The sequence below is a fragment of the Ochotona princeps genome, chromosome 4, assembly GCF_030435755.1.
Source record: "Ochotona princeps isolate mOchPri1 chromosome 4, mOchPri1.hap1, whole genome shotgun sequence".
In the NCBI taxonomy this organism is placed as follows: domain Eukaryota; kingdom Metazoa; phylum Chordata; class Mammalia; order Lagomorpha; family Ochotonidae; genus Ochotona; species Ochotona princeps.
In genome coordinates this window covers 46,796,554-46,813,988 of record NC_080835.1, presented here as the reverse complement: position 1 = coordinate 46,813,988, position 17,435 = coordinate 46,796,554, and the positions used below count along the sequence as shown (strand labels likewise).

Below are 17,435 nucleotides of genomic sequence, written 5' to 3'. Positions count from 1 at the left end.
CCAGGCACCATCTCCCATGGGCCCCAGAGCAGGGGCGCTCACCCACTGGCTCCTGCATAGGCGCTACTGCCACTGTCACTGTGCTCGCAAGGAGAGGCCAGCACAGAAGCCCTGGTGGCCACTGTTCCTGGGGGAAGCCGCTTCCACCGGGGGCCTGATGGCATTAGGCCCTTTTCTGTCTCCAAGGGGTGGAGCCTCCTGTGGGCACGGGTTTGCCTTTTCCCATCAGAGCATGGGCGGCACTGCCTTCCTGGGCACGGAGGTCATGCACGCAGCCTGGGGCATGTCTGGGCACCTGTCATGGCTCACTGAGTGACTGTGGCTGCCACCTAGGTGCTCTGTTCCTGTGCCCAGAGATGACAGGAGGAGGACACAGGGTCATTGACCCTGGTGGACAGGGAGCAGCAGGGCTGTTGCTGCACCTGTGAGGTATCCGCTGGCCCCTCCAGGAAGTCCCCTCCCTGCCCCAGGGACTGGGGAGGATGCGCACGGCCTCACCCTGAGAAGGGTGTGGCCACACAGCCAGTATTTGGTGTCCCTGAGGGTCGCTTGCTGAAGCTTTGGGTCGTGCCACCAGATAAGCCACTGCTGCCTTGTGCTGGGGGAGCAGAGGGCGAAGGGCAACCACATGTTACAGGACGCCCCCCAGCTGCTCCCTTCCATTTCTCCTAGGAATAGAGACCTCAGAGTATGAGGTCCTGATGTATGTGGAAGTGGGGACCTTGGTACTGGGCAGACATGTCTCAGGCCTCCCATGGCTGTGGCCCAGATGCCTGGAAGCTGAAATCTGTCCGAGTCTGTGCTGGCTCTGTGCTCCCCAAGAGCAGGAAGTGGGGGAGTCCCCTGTGCTCCCTGCCCTGCTTCCTTCCTGATAGTACCTGCTCTTCCTCAAGCCCGGCCAGCACATGGTGTCACTCCAGGTGTACTGCCAGCATTAGCAGCGGTGCACTTATCTGCCTGTGGAGCTTCTAACAGATGATTCTCTCATGCGTGTTAGTTGTTGGGGAGCACTGGCCTGGGAGATCGGGCTTTTCCAGCGAACCCAAGTCCTTGTCAAGGCCAGTGTGTGGAATCAGAGTGTGTGGGATTGCCGAGGTCCTTTGTGGTAGAGGTTAAAGGCCTGGAAGGCAACATGGTGAACTGGAGCATGGTGGCTGCATGCACTCTCCCCCTGCAGGCTCTGCCACCAGTCGGCTGCCGGCTGTGTCTGCGTGGGCTGGCCCGGGAGCGGTAAACATAGAGCTGTGGTGTAGTAAAGAAGTCTATTACGGCTTGAGTTCTTGGCACACATTTGCTGAAACTCTTGGACTTTCCTGAGTGACAGGAGGATCGGGTTATTTACAATGCGCCCTAGTGTCTGTGCTAATACGGAGGTCCAGGATGGAGGAGGGCCACTCAGCGCACTCCCGAGCCCACCAGAGGACCCAGCTGTGTTCTGTGTGAGGAGGACTCCCACCAGCACTTGTGGTGCTCCCTGGGCAGACGGCGCATGGCTTCCTCCTTGGACTGAGGTGTGCAGACTCCCATAGAATCCACTGGTGACATAGGTCAGGTGCTCCCCTGGCCTCTGGGATTTGTTCCAGCAAGCTATTGAGCCAGAGTTGTGCAGACTCCCAAGTACATAGCTGGCTGGTCACAGGAGCTGTGGCTCCGACTTAGGGTTTGCAGTGGGTGCCATCTCGCCGCTGACCCTCAGGAGCTGCTGGCAGAACTGAATACATTTGTTGGCCCAACTGGCTTCATTGGAACCACACATATACCTGGCACATGGCAAGTGCCAGCCACACCAGGGCAGCATCTGTGTGCACACTGGGTGAGCTGTGCACTGGATTCTCTGTAGGTGTATGAGGTGACACTGCATGTGTTTCTCCTGTCTCAGGGATGGGACAGGGTGGGAAGGCCAGCGGTGGGGGTGTGGGGCAAGGCAGCGTCACATGCGCCCTTATGATAGAGGAAGTGTGTAGGCTCAGTGAGGGCTGACACTGGCTCCCCCCAGGCCTCTGGGAGCCCCCTTGCCTGGCTGGCACAGGTGTCCCAGATTTCAGCAGGGTCTAGAGGACTTGGCCCCGGGGAAAGGACAGGTGCTTCCTGCAGGCTGTGTGGCTCCCTCCGAGGGCAGAGGTGCAGGGATCTTGTCCAGGCTGGACAGAGTGCTTCTTCATTTGTACTGCTCCATAGCTCTTGAAGCAGAAACACCTGCCAGCCATCGGCACTGCAGCACGTAGTGCCCAAACTCTTTCTAAAGGGACTTAGCTGTGGCAACTGCAAAAAGTTGGGTGACATGCAACTATGTTTTATTTCAGTGTAAAAATGCTTTGAAATAAAGTTCACAGAAAATGTGAATTATGAAAAACAGTTCAGAGATCTTCAAAATCTTATACCCACAACATCTTCCCACAAGCTTTTTGGAGTACCTCACGCAGGTGGTAATGCCGCAGCCTGGGAGAGGTGCCCCATTGCTCACTCACATGGCTGATCAGAAGCAGGGTGGGCGTGCAGGTTAAAAACATGCCCTCCCCCACCCCCACCTGCACCCAGGGCTCTCCCCACAGCGGGGGGAGGGGAGTGTGTCTCCAGAGCACTCCCTGAGCCAGCAGGCTTAGTCTCCTCCCACCCGTGTCCCTGTGGGAGCTGCTGAGGGTGCCCACCTGGGTGCTGGGAGCTGCTGGGGGAACTGGGCTTCACAGTGACAAGGGACACTACTTTTTTTTTTTTTTTAAAGAAACAGGTTTAATTGAAGGTGGTTAGTGAACATAAGGCCTGCGATGCCTTCATGAGAGCTTGAGGAATCCAGTTAGGAACGCAGTGCCGTGCGCAGTCTCCACCCGTGGAAGGTACATTGGGAGCCGTATTTTACAAAGTACAAAAAATTGTTTCATATACAAAGGAAAATACAAATAATGTGCAAAACCTTTTTCACAGGTGGTAGTTTATAAAACAAATGATAGAAAAGTCCTTCATTCTTATCCCCCAATTATATATTAACAGTTCTATTTTTTAGTGTGTAGACAATTTTACATTTGGAAATTTGTTTTATTTTTAATCTACAAAAGCAAAGTATTCTTTTAAAAGGGAACATTACTGAAATATTACCAGTTAGTTTTATATTAAATTATAAGCAGGCTATCTGGAAAAAAAGGGTATAGAAATCATATATACATAGTCTGGAAGCATTAGTTTGGTAATTAACATATGAACATTTCCAAACAAGCTCCCAGGCCTCCAGCCGTGCCAGTGGCTGTTTGGGTTTACTGTGAGCAAACAGCATTCCTGGGATTTTTAAGCTGAAGAAACACAAGGTTATTGAAAGTAAAGAAAATCTAAAAGCAGTTCCTCGACAGATGCACATGCCCCAGTGCCAGGAGCCCAGTCACGCCTCATGGCCACCTTGTCACAGGGGGCGGCTTCTGTCTCGCCCATGTCCTCACTTTGGCCGCAGCTCAGCACAGGGTCTGTGTTGTGGGTTAGTGCACGCTGCTGTGGAAGGAGGCGTCAGGGAGTGGAAGGACACATGGGGAGATGTGAGGACATGTGCCCCACGTGTCCCAAGCAGCCCAGCCTGGAGAACTTGGGAGGCACCCGGGCCTGTAGGGCCTGGTACCTGCCACCTCATGCGGGCCTTGGGTGCCGTCTCGCTGCTCCCTGCTGGGTGATGACCTTCTTGCTGTGAAGGCCAGTGGCAGAGCTGGGGAGCAGGGAAGCACCGTCAGGAAGCACCAGGGACCAGAGCATCTCTGAGGTCCAACAGGGAGAACAGGAACTCTTGTGGGCAAGATGGTCGAGGAAAGCTTTGGTTTCTGCGTGTTAAATGGCTCCCCAAGGAAAGCCTGTTTCGGAGAACACAGAGGATTCAGCTTTCACGTAGAAGGACCACCCCCCGCAGGTGGCAGCTGCTCTGCCCCAAGGAGGATGGGAGCTGGCTCAGGTGGCATTCTTCTGATCTCTAACTGCCGAGACCCTGTTAGAACAACTTAGTGCAAGCTGTGAGCGCCTGGCACTCCCAGGCAGGTGCCTGGGAGCAGTGGGCCACTTCCTCGGGCACTCCTACACCTCCTCATCCTGGCACACGTGGGCCTCTGCCTCTCCCTCCTGGGCTGGCTGTGGGCATCAGGCGTCTGAGATGCAGCTCTGGATCCTGTCCATCCACTGCTGGGCACTCTGTCCGTCCTGGGCACAGAAGTTATATACGCGCTTGCTGGTCTTGAGCTACAAAACAGAATGACAGAGAAGCAGAGCTGAAGGCCAGGGCCGCTTTCTGGGTTTGCTCAAGGGGCAAGTCCAGCCCCCTGGCCTTAGTTTCCATGCCGCCCTAGGCCCTCAGGGTTCCCTCCATGCACTGTGCTGCTTCCTGCAGTGCAGAGGCCGTTCAGAGTATGAGCTGAGAAAGCAGTTGCCCCAGGAAAGCCTCCCTCTGCATCTTACGGGGGCCGCTCTGACCACAGAGGAAATGGAGCCTCTGGCCTCTCCCGTACCACACAGATGCCAGGGGAAGCCACAGACACATCCACACCACGATGCTGTCTTCCTGTTCCTGTTTTTTAAAACATCTACTTATTTATATTTTATAATGCAGTTCCACAGTCTCCAGAATTTCCCTTACATCCTCTCCAAGTTCCCGCCTCCTCACTGATTTCCCCTATATCATTACGTATAGCCCTTTAGAACTAAGTCCATCACTTTGCTATTTAAGTGTATCCTGACATTGCAGGTCTACTCTGTCCCCTTCTTGAGGGCCACTTCAAGGCCAGAGTTGGAGAGCTGGCCTCATGGCCTTGGCAGGCCTTGCACCATCCCCTCTGCTCTTGGTGATGTCCCACTTGGGCCCAGGGACCAGAAAAGCCGCCTCCTATCACTGCAAATGTCCCTAGGCCACCAGGGGCTGCTGGAGATGTTGGGGCAGACAGCTGTTGGAGGGGACCACGGGCAGTCTTAGGGACGGTCAAGCGAGAGAGCAGCATGTGTTCCTAAAAGCAGGTGCTTGCTGAAATGACTTTACCAGAGAACACATCAGCTTCTCTAACTTTGTTGAGACTGCTGAGAGCGCCCAGGGCCGAGGAGCAAGCATGCTGGGTTCCTGTTCAGGAGTGCTCTCCAGGGCTGGGGGCCTGGGGCCTATCTGCAGCCACCAGCAGTTACTCCTGGGGCCCCGTGCCCCCTGGGTGGGTATGGTGGGCAGGCAGTAAGGGGAAGAGCAAGGTCAGAACAACTCACATCAAAGAAAGCCTTGTCGCTCGTGTGCTTGGGGGCTCCCATGCTGGGGCCGGCGGGCAGGACCACCTCCACTTCAGCCAGGTCGATGTGGCCTCTGCAGCTTGTGTCCTCATGGGAGTCATAGTAACGCAGCTGCCACGAAGGGAGGAGAGAGGCAGGAAGGGAAAATGCGTCACTCTTCACACCAGGGGCAGATTTGCTTACATGCTAAACTAAGCCTGGGAAATGAACACACTTGGTGACAGTGGTTGTCTAAGGAAGAGACGCAGGTGGTGGGGAAGGGAATCGGGAAGTGTCTTGGGGGCTTTATCCAATTTGGACAAGTAGATTACACGCTAAAACCAGCTAAGTGAGTGTAAACAACTGTAACATGAGAGACAGCTAATATTTAGCATATAAAGAATTCCTAGAAACTGAAATCAATTAAATCAAGTAGAAAAATGGTCAGAGGATCCAACAGGCAAGTCTCAGGATACAGGTGCCTTGTAAGTATCTGATGGTCAACCTCAATGACGATAGAAAAGCAGGTCAAACCAATGCGATTCACTTCTCCTTTAGCTGGAGGAGCATGAGAACTGACGGACAGCTGTCCGTGTGCCTGGCCCTCACGCGGCGGCAGTTCTGTCCGCAGGCTTCCCTGTGTCTCCTCTAAGGCATGGCAGGAGTAGGGCCAAAGGACAAGATTGTGTTTTCCATGTGAAAGAAATCCAAAAGATGGTCAGAATGCAAGTATAATTTGCTGTGATTGTAAATTGCAGGAAAATTATGACATCCTGCCATGTTGTGTTTAGTGGTCTAATAGAACTTGTCTACACAGTGAGGCTCTGTGCTTTCAGACTTTGGAATTTTAACTAGATCCCCGAGAGGCCTTCCCTTTGTACATTTTGAAAATGGCTTCTCTGTGTTCTTGTGCGAGATTCCGTGCAACCTTTCTGACGCTCTAGAGTGGAGGAGACCGTGGCCTCTGGGACAGCTTCCTCTGGGTGGGGCTCCCGCGGCAGGCCTTGCCAGAGCACCACACAAGGTGGCAGGTTCCAGACTCCACTGTGCAGGGAGTGGGCTGAGAGGCAGAACAGGGAACCCTGTGCTTCGGGCTGCGTGGTCAGTTCCCAGGGCCAGTGAGGGCAGCCGCCGGGCTCTCCCTGTGCGGGGTGCGGATGGCCTGGCCATCTGGGCAGGACGACTCTCTCAGATCACTGAGATGATGAGTATGATGCAAACAACACTGGAAGTAGTTGTAGCAGGAGCTGAAAATGAATCACGGGCAGAGCACTTCCTAACGTGGGTAGCAAGGTCCAGACTGGCACTGCGAACCATGGGTGTGGATGGGCCCAGCCCCTCTGCCTGTCTGGGGGGTGGTTGGAGGGATAGTCACATGGTGAAGCGCGCTAGCATGTGTGTGTGCTTGTGGAATGCCTGTAGCCTCCTAGCAACTGGGGCTCTCTGACCTGGGCTTGGAGAGCAAAGGCGGCAGAGGAGCATCGCTGCACAGTTCTGTCATTAATTCTCTGGGCTCAACTGTCAAGACTCTGCCAGTCTGTGTCCTAGCAGAGACTACGTTGGAACTTCTCCCAGAAAGCTGCTACTCTCCCTGCCAAGGGCCGTCGGGAGCCCTGGAGAGCCCCAGGCCACACGCAAGAGGCCAGACATTCAGTCTGAACACTAGGAATGCATCCATCTGTTGAGGGCCGCATGATAAGCAGGCACTGGAACTGGCCTAGACGGCTATTTCTTTTGGCTTCATAGGTATTACCTGATGTTTTGTTACATCCAAAACGAACCACCGGGGCTTCCATCCTTTTAGCAAAGCTCCTCTCTTGAAAAGTGTTCCCTCAAAGGACCTAGAAGGAAGCATAGGGCAGTTCATCTTCCTGTTTCCATTTAGAAACTGCTGTGAAGCCAATGTCTGCTCTTGGTGCTTGTCAAGGCTCTCTTTCCCCCACGGGGATTCCCTTTATCACACCAAGGGCCAATGGGAGGGCAAAGACTAAATCTGTAAGGTCTGGTGCTACCAGTAGCCATTTAAATTTACTTGAAAGGCAGATCTTCCATTGCTTGTTCAGTCTCCTAAAGCCAGAGCTGGGCCAAGCCTAAGCCAGGAGCCAAGCACTCCATCTAGGCCTCCCATGGGTAGCAGGGATCCAAGCATTTGAGCTATCACCTGCAGCCTCCCAAGTGCCTCAGCAGGAAGGCAGGTGGAAGTGGAGTAGCTGGGACTTGAATATGGGATACTTGTGTCCTGAGCAGTAGCTCAATTTGTTGTGCCACACGTATGTCCCTCAGAGGGCCGTTTTTTGTGCCATGTTAGGCTTCATGGAATGCAGGGGGAAACAGCCGGCAATCGGCAAGCTTGGCCCAGTTTCTGTGCAGAAATCCCTTTGCTTCCCTCTGCTAGCATGAGCTGGATGTGTGCTGTCTGCAAAACTGCTAACACTCCCTCAAAAACACTGGCAGACACAAGATAGGCAGTCCTCAACCACAAATAACTACAACCTCTTGACATTATTTTTAGCTCTAATTTTGGTTCTTTTCAAAGAATCATCTAAAGCATTAAAAAGAAAAGAAGGCAAATCCTTGTCAAGTTACAGAGGCTGTCTTGCTGAGCCTGGCTTCCTGAGGGCTGTGCGTGGGTCCCAGGGCAGAGGGAAAGTGTGTGTGCAGCAGCACCTGGGCAGCTGGTGTGTTACCTGTTCTCCTCGGTCCTGGACATGTACTGGCTGTAGAGTGTGGCTGCTCTGCGCTCCACTCCATTGGACGGGGTGAGGCTGGCACTCTGCTCTTCTCCCACGCTACTGCCCGCCAGCTGCAGCACAGACTGCTTAGGATAGGAAGGGAGGTTGGCAGGCACAATTCCTGGGGACCCCGATGGGTATCGCTGGGACTGAAAATAAGAAACAGGAAAGCTTGACAAAGACTTCAAGCAGTGGACCAATGGTTTGACTGTAAAACTTAATCTCAAGTTTAAGTTAATCTCAACACCTAGACCAATCAACACAGATCTATCTATGTACAAAGATACGTATCGTGGAGTTGCACAATGCTAGAAATCTACTTGTCTATCATCAGGGAATTCTAGGAATCATTAAAAGGTGGTGCTGATCTGTGCACAGTGACCAATGGAAGGGCAGTGTGCATCAAGTAGGAAAGTTGTTGGAAGCAGTATGTCCCTCAATCTCTCCTATGCATAATTTTAGAATGGTAAACCAAGTTTGACAGCACAGAGTCTTATTTCTAGATCAGATTGTGGGCAATTTTCATTGTTTTAATTTCCTCTTTGATATCTTACTTAAAAAAATTGCTACTTTCACAATCAGAAAATACAAAAAAAGATCTTCTGAGGGGGAGAACACATTAAGGTGCCACCTTCCCCTGTCCTGTGGGCAGCAGCTCCTGAACCACCATGTGAGGGTACAAGACAGCCTGGAGGGCCTGGGGCGAGAGGCTTCCCCAGATACCTGCTCTTTCAGTGTACGCGATGACACCTAACTCCACTGATTTCTCCTTGAAAGTCTCTGCAGAATGCTCCTGTCCAAATGTCCCTTTGGCATTTGGAGCATCAGATGTGGGTTGGTATGATGGTTGTGTCAGTTAGTACTAATTGTGTGACCTCAGTGCTTGTCCCCTCACATGCGAGATGGCTAGCCCTGTGGGCTGGATTGAGTGGAATACCATGCATGTCCGCTCAAGCACAGTCCCTTTGCATGGATTATATGCTTAATGTTTCAAAAGTCAGGAATAAGAAATGGGGTTAGGGATGTAAAAAACAGTATTTAGTTGAAAATATTTTTATGATAAAATTTCTTTGAAACCAAAAAGGGAGTGTGAACCATATAGCATGTTTTGTTGTTTTAAAATATTTCTATTTTCTCTCATTTCTCTCGAGCAAACATGGTCTTGGCATTCTCATCCCTCCCTCTTGGGATGAGATCAGTTGAAACCACAGAGGCACAGAGATAAAAAAGAACCCAGTAATTTCCTCTGGATTCAGGGCCCAGAAACAAAAGTATTATGTCACTGTGGTAAAGTGAGACACACAGGAAGTATTCGGTCATTTGGAACTTTGGGCCCCAGGATATGACCCCTGTGGCAGTGGGACCCCCTGCCCTAGCACCCTCCAAAAGCTCGGCTGGAGTGCGGCAGGGCATCACCAACTCACACGGTCTGCTCTTGGCTCGTCTTTGAGGTCTGCAGTAACTTTCTCCCATAGTTGCTGCCACTTCTCAGGGCTTTGGTTCAGTTTGTGCTCTAACTTTTCAATTTCCTGCAAAGCAATGAAAGAGTTTCCCAATGAGTTGATATTTCATTGAGGTCAGGATGTGTCCCACAGCACATCTCCTCTGCTTTGGGACCAGAGGACAGCTGAAGAATGTGGTAGACAAGGGCTGGTGAGGTCTCCCACACCAGGAACCTTGTGGGAAGCTCCAGGTGCTGTGATGCACTGTGGCCAGGATGATTGCACAGGGCCTGCAATTAGGCCTGTTTGTGCAAAATGGCTTAAACAGGAAGGGATGCGATCTGTATCCCAAAACACCTTGATGCTTGGGCAACCCATGGGAAATCTGATGACCAAAAGAAAAGGTTAACCACTGGGCCTGATGAGTCCCAACACCAGCAGCCATAACACACATAACAGACAAGGACGGTGCCCTGACATAGGATCCCCTCTGCTCTGACGACTCGAACAGACGTGGAAAGAGCAAAGCAAAAGAGATACAGGGCAATGGGGTTCCCTTCTGTCAGCGAAGTTGGGGATCAGAGCCGTCATGCTCTTCCTGGCCAGAAAACCAAAGGGAAGAGACTCTCCAGAATATACTGTGTCCTTAGATAAAACCTCGCCCAGTGTGGCACTGCCAGGATGGCTTTGCTCCAGGACTTTGCTTGCAGAACACAGCTGGCAACAGTCTCATCAGGCCATGAGTTACCCACACTTCTGGGCAGAGGAAGTAAAGCACCCACAAAAGCCATAGCCCAGGCCCAACGCAGGCTGCGCAGGCAGTGGACATGGTAGAGAAGCTGCCAGAAGGAATACATTGTCCCATTTGCTCAACTGCCTTGTACTGCTAGAAAGTAATTTTTGGAATCTTTTTCCAGTAGGTAAGCCTGGTTGGCTCTTCCTCCACCTACTCTAGGAAGGCTGCCTACAATGCCACCCCAGAGCAAGGATAGCCGTGTTCAAGATTTGTGAAGCAGCCTTAGAGTGTTGGAGACCTTGGGTGTGTGTCCACACACAGTTAACTTACACGAAAAAGGCTGGTGAGAGCATCGGGCTGAGTGTAGCTGATGTCATCGTAGCATGGCCAGACTGTTCTCCTTTGACTCTGGGGGCCAGCACCTGTAGGCAAGTCTGAGTCTTCTGGAGAGAAGTGCTTAGGGGTCAACATCATCCAATCATACGAAGGCCCTGTGGACAGGGTCTCCTCTGTGTAGTAATCCCACTTCTTGAGGCTGGAGATGTTGACATTGGGCTTCAGGGCCTGTTGAAAGGAAACTCTGAAATACCTTGTAGTTTCATCTTCACCCTAAAGTACCCCAAGCTTGCTAAGAGGCTAGTTGCTAATGTTTTCAGGAGGGCAAGGATTTGAATAGAAGTTCAAAAGCCATGTGGGTAAATATTTACAAGTCATACATTAAGATAGATTATTGATTTAAAACTTGTTAAATCCTCCTACTTTGACAACTAGGCCTTCATAAAAACCTGTAAGGCCAGGATCAACTAGGGACCTCTTGGATTCCTCAGAGTTCTACACTGTAAGTAGTGGGTGGTACTGGGAAGTTGGCCCCAGCCCCCGTTCTTGGCCTAACCTCCTCCTCTCTATCCCATCTCAGCTGTTCTCCACTTACTGAGGGTCTGGCATGAATGTCTAGGTACACCCCCAGCCCATCAAGCCAACCTCTGTCCATCCCTGGCCACACACCTGCGTTCTGGCCACCTGTTGGGCCCAGGGATACCGAAGTAGCTCAGGAGGTAGACTTGAGGACACATGACTATCTTGAACTGAGCAAGGGTTCTGGAGGGGCCTGGAGCATGGCAGAAAGGAGGTGCATCTAAGCAGGTACCCTTGCTTTTTGTGCTCCTCATCTCATTAGTGGGTGCAGCTGGAGGAAGGCCAGACTGGGGAGGGCAGTCTTGGATCATGGGGCCTAGCACAGGGTATCTGTCCTTACATAAGGGTAGGACTACTAATCAAATCCACATAATCCACCCAGAGCCTGCCATGGAGATGTGCACAGTGCAGCATGCTTGCCCTGGGAAGATGCCATTGTTCCTGGACTCTGAATCTCCCTGCTTCTCCTAGAGGCCCTTCCATGACCTTGGTGTAGGGGGACTGAAGGAAAGCTTTTTAGGAGTATTTGATGCTTCTTAGTTTAGACTGCTTGTTGACATTTTCAGTAGTGCTAGTTCTTTCCTCCTGGGAAAGCTGCCTTGTTTTAATGTTCTTGAAGCTGTCCTTTCTAGGTTTTATGGAGCTAGCTCCTAATTTTTATAGCAAGAATTTGGTGAACAGACTCCATTTCTTGTCATAACCCAAACTCACAATGCCTCACACTTTTAAGAACCTTTTGGCATACAAGCTAGTCAAATGTTTCTAAAAACAGATTCTAAAAACTAAATTTTTTAGCATTTAGAAAACGAAGCCAAATGATCTTACTCTACCTCTATTTCCCTTGGTGAATACAAATAATTGAAGAAAACAGGACTCCTCTTGTGCATTCTGTCAATACATTCCCAAATACACACTCCTTTTTTGGCATGTTTGTCTCCTTTATCATCAAATAAAGTTCCTGTAAAGTAAGAGATCCAATCAAATGGAAGTTAGGTAAATTAACATTTTGACTACAAGCATGAAGCATATAGCAGATGAGAAGGTGAAACATTTTTTTTACACTGAATCAGAAAATTATTTTAATACTTACAAAACCTCTCTTTTTACAGAATCAGTATAAAAAACAGTTGATTTCTCTACAATTATCAGAATTATTTATACTTGAGGTCTTGGCTAAGTGGGGCTGAAATCAACAAAAGGTCTTGGACTGTTGACTCAGAAATCATCCTAGGAAGCTGTCCTTTTGATTGCCTGTCATGCTTAGCTCTTGTGAGATGACCTGGTCTTAAAAAAAATTCATCTTTTCTCTTTATTCATTCTTTGGAGGCTTGAAGTGAATTCGGCAGCGTTCATTAGATACCTTCCAGCTTCTGTCATTGACCACTTCAACATTTAGCTCCGAGTGCATCCATTTCAACTTTGTTCTTTTCTAGGTTGTTTTAATAATGTTAAATCCAAATTCTTTTCTTTCTTTTTTTTTTTTAAAAGATTTATTTATTTTTTTTTTTTCACCAAGTCAGATATACAGAGAGGAAGATCTTCTGTCCGATGATTCACTCCTCAAGTGAGCACAACGGCCACTGCTGTGCCGATCCGAAGCCAGGAGCCAGGAGAGCCTCCTCCGGGTCTCCCATGCAGATGCAGTGTCCCAAGGCTTTGGGCCGTTCTTGACTGCTTTCCCAGGCCACAAGCAGGGAGCTGGATGGGAAGTGGAGCTGCCGGGATTAGAACCGGCGCCCATATAGAATCCTGGCGCGTTTAAGGCTAGGCCACGCTGCCAGGCCCTCTTTTCTTTCTTCTCGGAGGTTTCTTACTACTTCTTAGATCTGGGCTATGCAATTTTTTATGACTCTGTCCTGACTAGCAAGAGCTGCCACTAAAGACTCCTAGAGCTGTTTACAGGTTTGGCTGGCATCAATCTTCCCTGCAAAGGAAGCTGTTGGAACCGTAGTGTTTAATTCATGAACTATTCTGTGATCAATTGTCCTCATCACCTTGAGCAATTCTGGGAACTTGGTGAACTCCTCATAGTTCAGTGAAACCTATCTTAAGGCTTTTCAAAGTAGCTACCCAGGCACAGAGTCCTTGGAACACACCTGCCCAGCTCCAGGTGAACAAATTGAGGGAAGGAAGCACCTGGTTGCTGTCCCCAGGCAGTCAGCAGCGTAGGGCACTGCTCTTCCAGTGTGAGATACAAGGGACCGCTGTAGAATGGCCAGGAAGGGTGCGGTCTGGTTAGAATGAAACCACTGGGACAGAGGTCAATGCATTTTACAGTTTACCAGGCAAGAATGCCTTAAGGCAGAGGTAGCAGGATATACTAGAATATGTGGGATCTGTGAGACTAATTAACGTCCTCTGGACCTTTTAACAGCAAAGCCAGGGCAGGGGTTCTCAATGTTGGTCATGTTGGTCATGTTGGTCATGTATTAGAAAGAAAAGATTAAAAACAACAACAACAATAACAAAAACCAACAACCAGGTCTTGCCTCAGGCCTCTAAAGCCAGATTCTCTGGCGGACAGTTCCTAGATAGTTGTCACTGAGGAATTCTCCAAGTGATTGTAATGTCCCACCTCGAGACTCCTCTAAAGTATGGAACAGATTCCTTTTTAAGATTTATTTTCCATTTTGAAAAGCAGATTTACAGAGCTCTTCCATCTGCTGGCTCACTTCCCAAATGGCCACAATGGCAACAGCTGAGCAGATCTGAAGCTAGGAGCCAGGGGCTTCTCCCAGGTCCTCCATACGGGTGTTGGGCCATCTTCCACTACTTTTCCAGGCTAGGGAACTGGACAGGAAATGGAACAACTGGGACACAAACTGGCACCCACAGGGGATGCTGGCACCTCAGGCTAGAAGTTTAGCTTGGTACACCCTAGCTTCAGATAGTGGAGAGGATTTTCTTTTTTTTTTTCTTTGATTATTTGAAAGGCAGAGAGACAGGTGTTCCATCTTCTGGTTGACTTCCTAAATGTTTGCAACATTTGGCTAGGGTTGGGCTAAACCCAAGCCAGAAACCTGGAACTCCATAAGTATCATAAATGAGCTTTCATCTCCTGCTTCCCAGGGTGCATTAGCAGGAAGTTAAATCATAACTCAAAGTGGCACTCCAAAATGGGCAGCTGTCTAACCTGCTGCACCATAGTGCTAGCCTCTGGAGTGGATTTCCAGTCCCTGTGGCTCTACCTAGGGCCTTGAGGCCTGGATCACACTGACGGGCTGTGTAGCAGTCAGTCCCAGCTGGAACAGGCCCTGGGCGCCTTTGAAGACAGACAAGAATAAGCTGAAACCCAAAGAGGGGGGTTATGGATAAACTGTTTCAGCATTTTTTTTTTGTTCCAAGGTAAAATTATTTTTAAATCCTATTTAGCCACAAACTTTGTTTTCACATTTTTGGTCTTCCATTCCTTAAGGTACCCTCCTTTCAATACCTTTACCATTGGGTAATTAGGACAAATCCCAATTTTTCTTACAGTGTCTATGGGTTGGCTTAGAGAAACAGGTATTCATATAGCAACACCTTAAACTCAAATCAGGGACTGGCTGATCTGAAGCAGGTTAAGTCAGTGTAGGACACCAGCACATCTTATGGGAATACTGGTTCAAGTCCTAGTATAGTGCTTCCAATTCAGCTTCCTGCTAATGCGCCTGTGAAGGCAGCTGATGATGGACCAAGTGCTTGGGGCCCTGCCACCTACTTGGCAGACCAGGATGGCGTTCCTGGGCCTGGCTTTGGCCTGGCCAGCCCAGGCTGCTGCAACCATTTTGAAAGTGAACCAGTGGATGATGAATATCCGCTCTGCTTTTTAAATAAATCTTTTTAAAAACTAAAGTTCAAATCAACAGATAACTGGTGTCAGTTTCTACTGAATGTCTAACATACAATCTAGCATGCAATAATTAGCATATTAATCTTCTGGGCACAAGGAGTTCCTGGAGTTCAGGCTCTTCTGATGAAACCTTGACAACATTATTACTGATGAATTCTACCAGTAATAGCTGAGATGCCTCACTCTTCACATTGCAGTCCTGGGCAGGTAGAGGGGAGTTACCACAGCTGCTCCCAGACGACATTCACCGTCCTCTGGGAACTATAACTGATAACTATAGTGTGTCCACCCAAACAGGAACGGACCTCAAGGAGGCAACCCAGGTTGTTTCTGCTCATCAAGAGGGTGGCTGCTGAGTAGCCCCTAGGTCCAGAGAGGGGGATGGGTAAATGCTAGGGACTCTCAGTAATAACCATTAAGATTGGAAGTGCCTATTTATGTGTTTAAAGAGAAAACATAATCTAGGACATAGGATGGAAATAATTACATTTTCCTATATCTACACAGTTGTTCAATATATACCAAAAGCATATTCTTTTAATCCACATCAAAAGCTCAGTACAGCAGGTAGGGCAAACCTTGTTTGGGTTTTCAGGTAAGAAAACAGGCAAACTCTGTCTGGTCCTCACCCCTGGGACCAGTGGTGATTCTCAGCCTTGGCAGCACTGGCAGCACCTTTGTTTCTTGGTGGTGCAGGGGCCTTAGGAGCTGCTGATGTCTCAGACCCCAGCCCCCCATCAGTGTGTGAACCCAGGAGTGGGGGTGTCGCCTAGATGCTGAGAGTGTAAAAATCTAGGAATGCTAGATCTCACTGCCTCTCTGAGAGCCATCAACTGATGAGGCAAAAAACTTCTGTCACTGGCCACATCTGTGTGCTGCTAAGATTTTGCTGTATCAGTTTATTAAAGCAAGCAGTTACAGAAAATCAAAACCAAACAGAAAGCTACTCTAGGGAGACAAAAACACCTCACACCAGTATTTGTTGTTCCTCTCCAAGACACGGCTGAGTGACTTGGTAACCCCCTCAGTCACACAGGTCTGGTCAGGCTGTTTAGACCCAGCTTGAGGCAGCTGGAAACTTGCTCCTTTCCCACAGTGCAGCACTTTAGGAATTAAGGCTTCTGATTGTGATGTGGGGAATGACAATTCTATGAGTCAACAGAGGCCTGAAGTGTAAACACGATGGGAAATGGTCTTGCCAGTGCTGCCTCCTTTTCCAAAAGCGTGAGATCTCAAAGAAGCCAATTTCAACAGCATGCTCTGGAAAGCAGCATTTTCTAATCTTCGGTTTTAAAATCTTAGATTTTAAACTAAGAACATGAGTATTTTCTTCAAATACTCATTAAGACAGTCCTTTTTCTGAATATGCCAGTACATACAATGTACTGAACACAGCTCATCTGTTTGCTGCTTGTCCTGACAAGAGCCATGGGTACCTGCTTCCCTCCCCAACTATGGCAAAAGTTATGAGTGTAAGGTCCCCTTGGAAGATTTTTATAAGAGCTGATGAATTTTCAGAATCTATTCTTTGTAACCAAAATAATAATGATGTCTAACATTTGAGTGCTCACTGCCTGCCAGCAGCTGTGCTAAGCACTTTGTCCCTCTCCCTCGGTGCTTCCCAGGGCCCTGAAGGGATAGGCACAGTCATCCTCCTTATAAAGATGAAGAAGCTGAGACTCCAATGAGTACTCAGTGCTCGCCCAGTATTCAGTTGGTGGTGCCAGCACTTAACCCTTGGTCGGCATGCTACAGGGCCTCCAAGGGCAGGTACCTTTTCTATAGAGTGTACCAGGGATGTAAAAACTACAGTTCAAACATTTCTCCTAAAATGGCAATATCAATCTGAAGTGTTAAAAGAGTAGCAGATTTAACATTATTTTAAGATTTGTTACATTTATTTGAAAGGCAGAGTGACAACAGATCTTCCATCTACTGGTTCACCCATCACAGGGCCTCCATGATCTCTGATTGGGGATGGTTGCGTTGCAAACGGTAGCTTGTCTTGTTCAGCATAATGCTGCTCCCTCTTCCCCTGCCCCAATTTAACTTTGCAAAGATTCTCTGGAAATGACTCCCTGCCATCTGCAGGAGCAAATGTATCATGTAATCCAGAACACAGCCATATTCATTCTATACTTGTACTTCACAACTCTGAGCTTGTCAGATTTGGGGTAAATGCATTTCTAGATTGTTGATTAAAAAATACGCAAAAATAGTAAAGAAGATGGAACCAGGGCACAAAAAGACTTACCGTGCTCTAATCTTTCATAGTCTGAATCCAGAAGAAATGTTTTAAAGCGATTAGAAACATAGTGGAAAGCTAGGAACTTCAAGTAATAGAGATTGAATTCAAACTCCGTTGGGTATTGGTTGTGAACCTGAAAAACACAAGGCCAAGGGAAAGATAAGAAGCAAACAGAACAAAAAGTGGATTCCACACCACTGAATGCCAACCTGAAGTGGAGACCATTTGATCAACAAACGCCTGAATTCTACCAAGGGTGGAGATGGGAAGGGACCAGCTCTTTTCAGCACCTCCTCTGTGCCAGACATGACGCTAAGGT

At 49.1% G+C, this 17,435-nt stretch overlaps 1 protein-coding gene and 1 pseudogene across 2 annotated transcripts in view; both read right to left on the bottom strand.

The window, feature by feature from the left end:
- Positions 1-2,692: 2,692 nt before the first annotated feature.
- The window catches only part of SBF2 (SET binding factor 2), a 416,533-nt gene continuing 401,790 nt past the window's right edge, over positions 2,693-17,435 (bottom strand). For both annotated transcript variants that reach the window (XM_036494152.2, XM_004593793.3), the window contains 8 exons: positions 17,123-17,249; positions 11,867-11,994; positions 10,452-10,685; positions 9,368-9,472; positions 7,899-8,092; positions 6,965-7,052; positions 5,212-5,343; positions 2,693-4,206 (listed from right to left, as the gene is read on the bottom strand). In XM_036494152.2, coding sequence (XP_036350045.2) covers positions 4,108-4,206; positions 5,212-5,343; positions 6,965-7,052; positions 7,899-8,092; positions 9,368-9,472; positions 10,452-10,685; positions 11,867-11,994; positions 17,123-17,249 — 1,107 coding nt within the window. In that variant the 3' untranslated portion in view covers positions 2,693-4,107. The remainder of the gene's footprint in view (positions 4,207-5,211; positions 5,344-6,964; positions 7,053-7,898; positions 8,093-9,367; positions 9,473-10,451; positions 10,686-11,866; positions 11,995-17,122; positions 17,250-17,435) is intronic.
- LOC105942269 (protein MIX23-like) lies at positions 12,057-14,181 on the bottom strand (annotated as a pseudogene).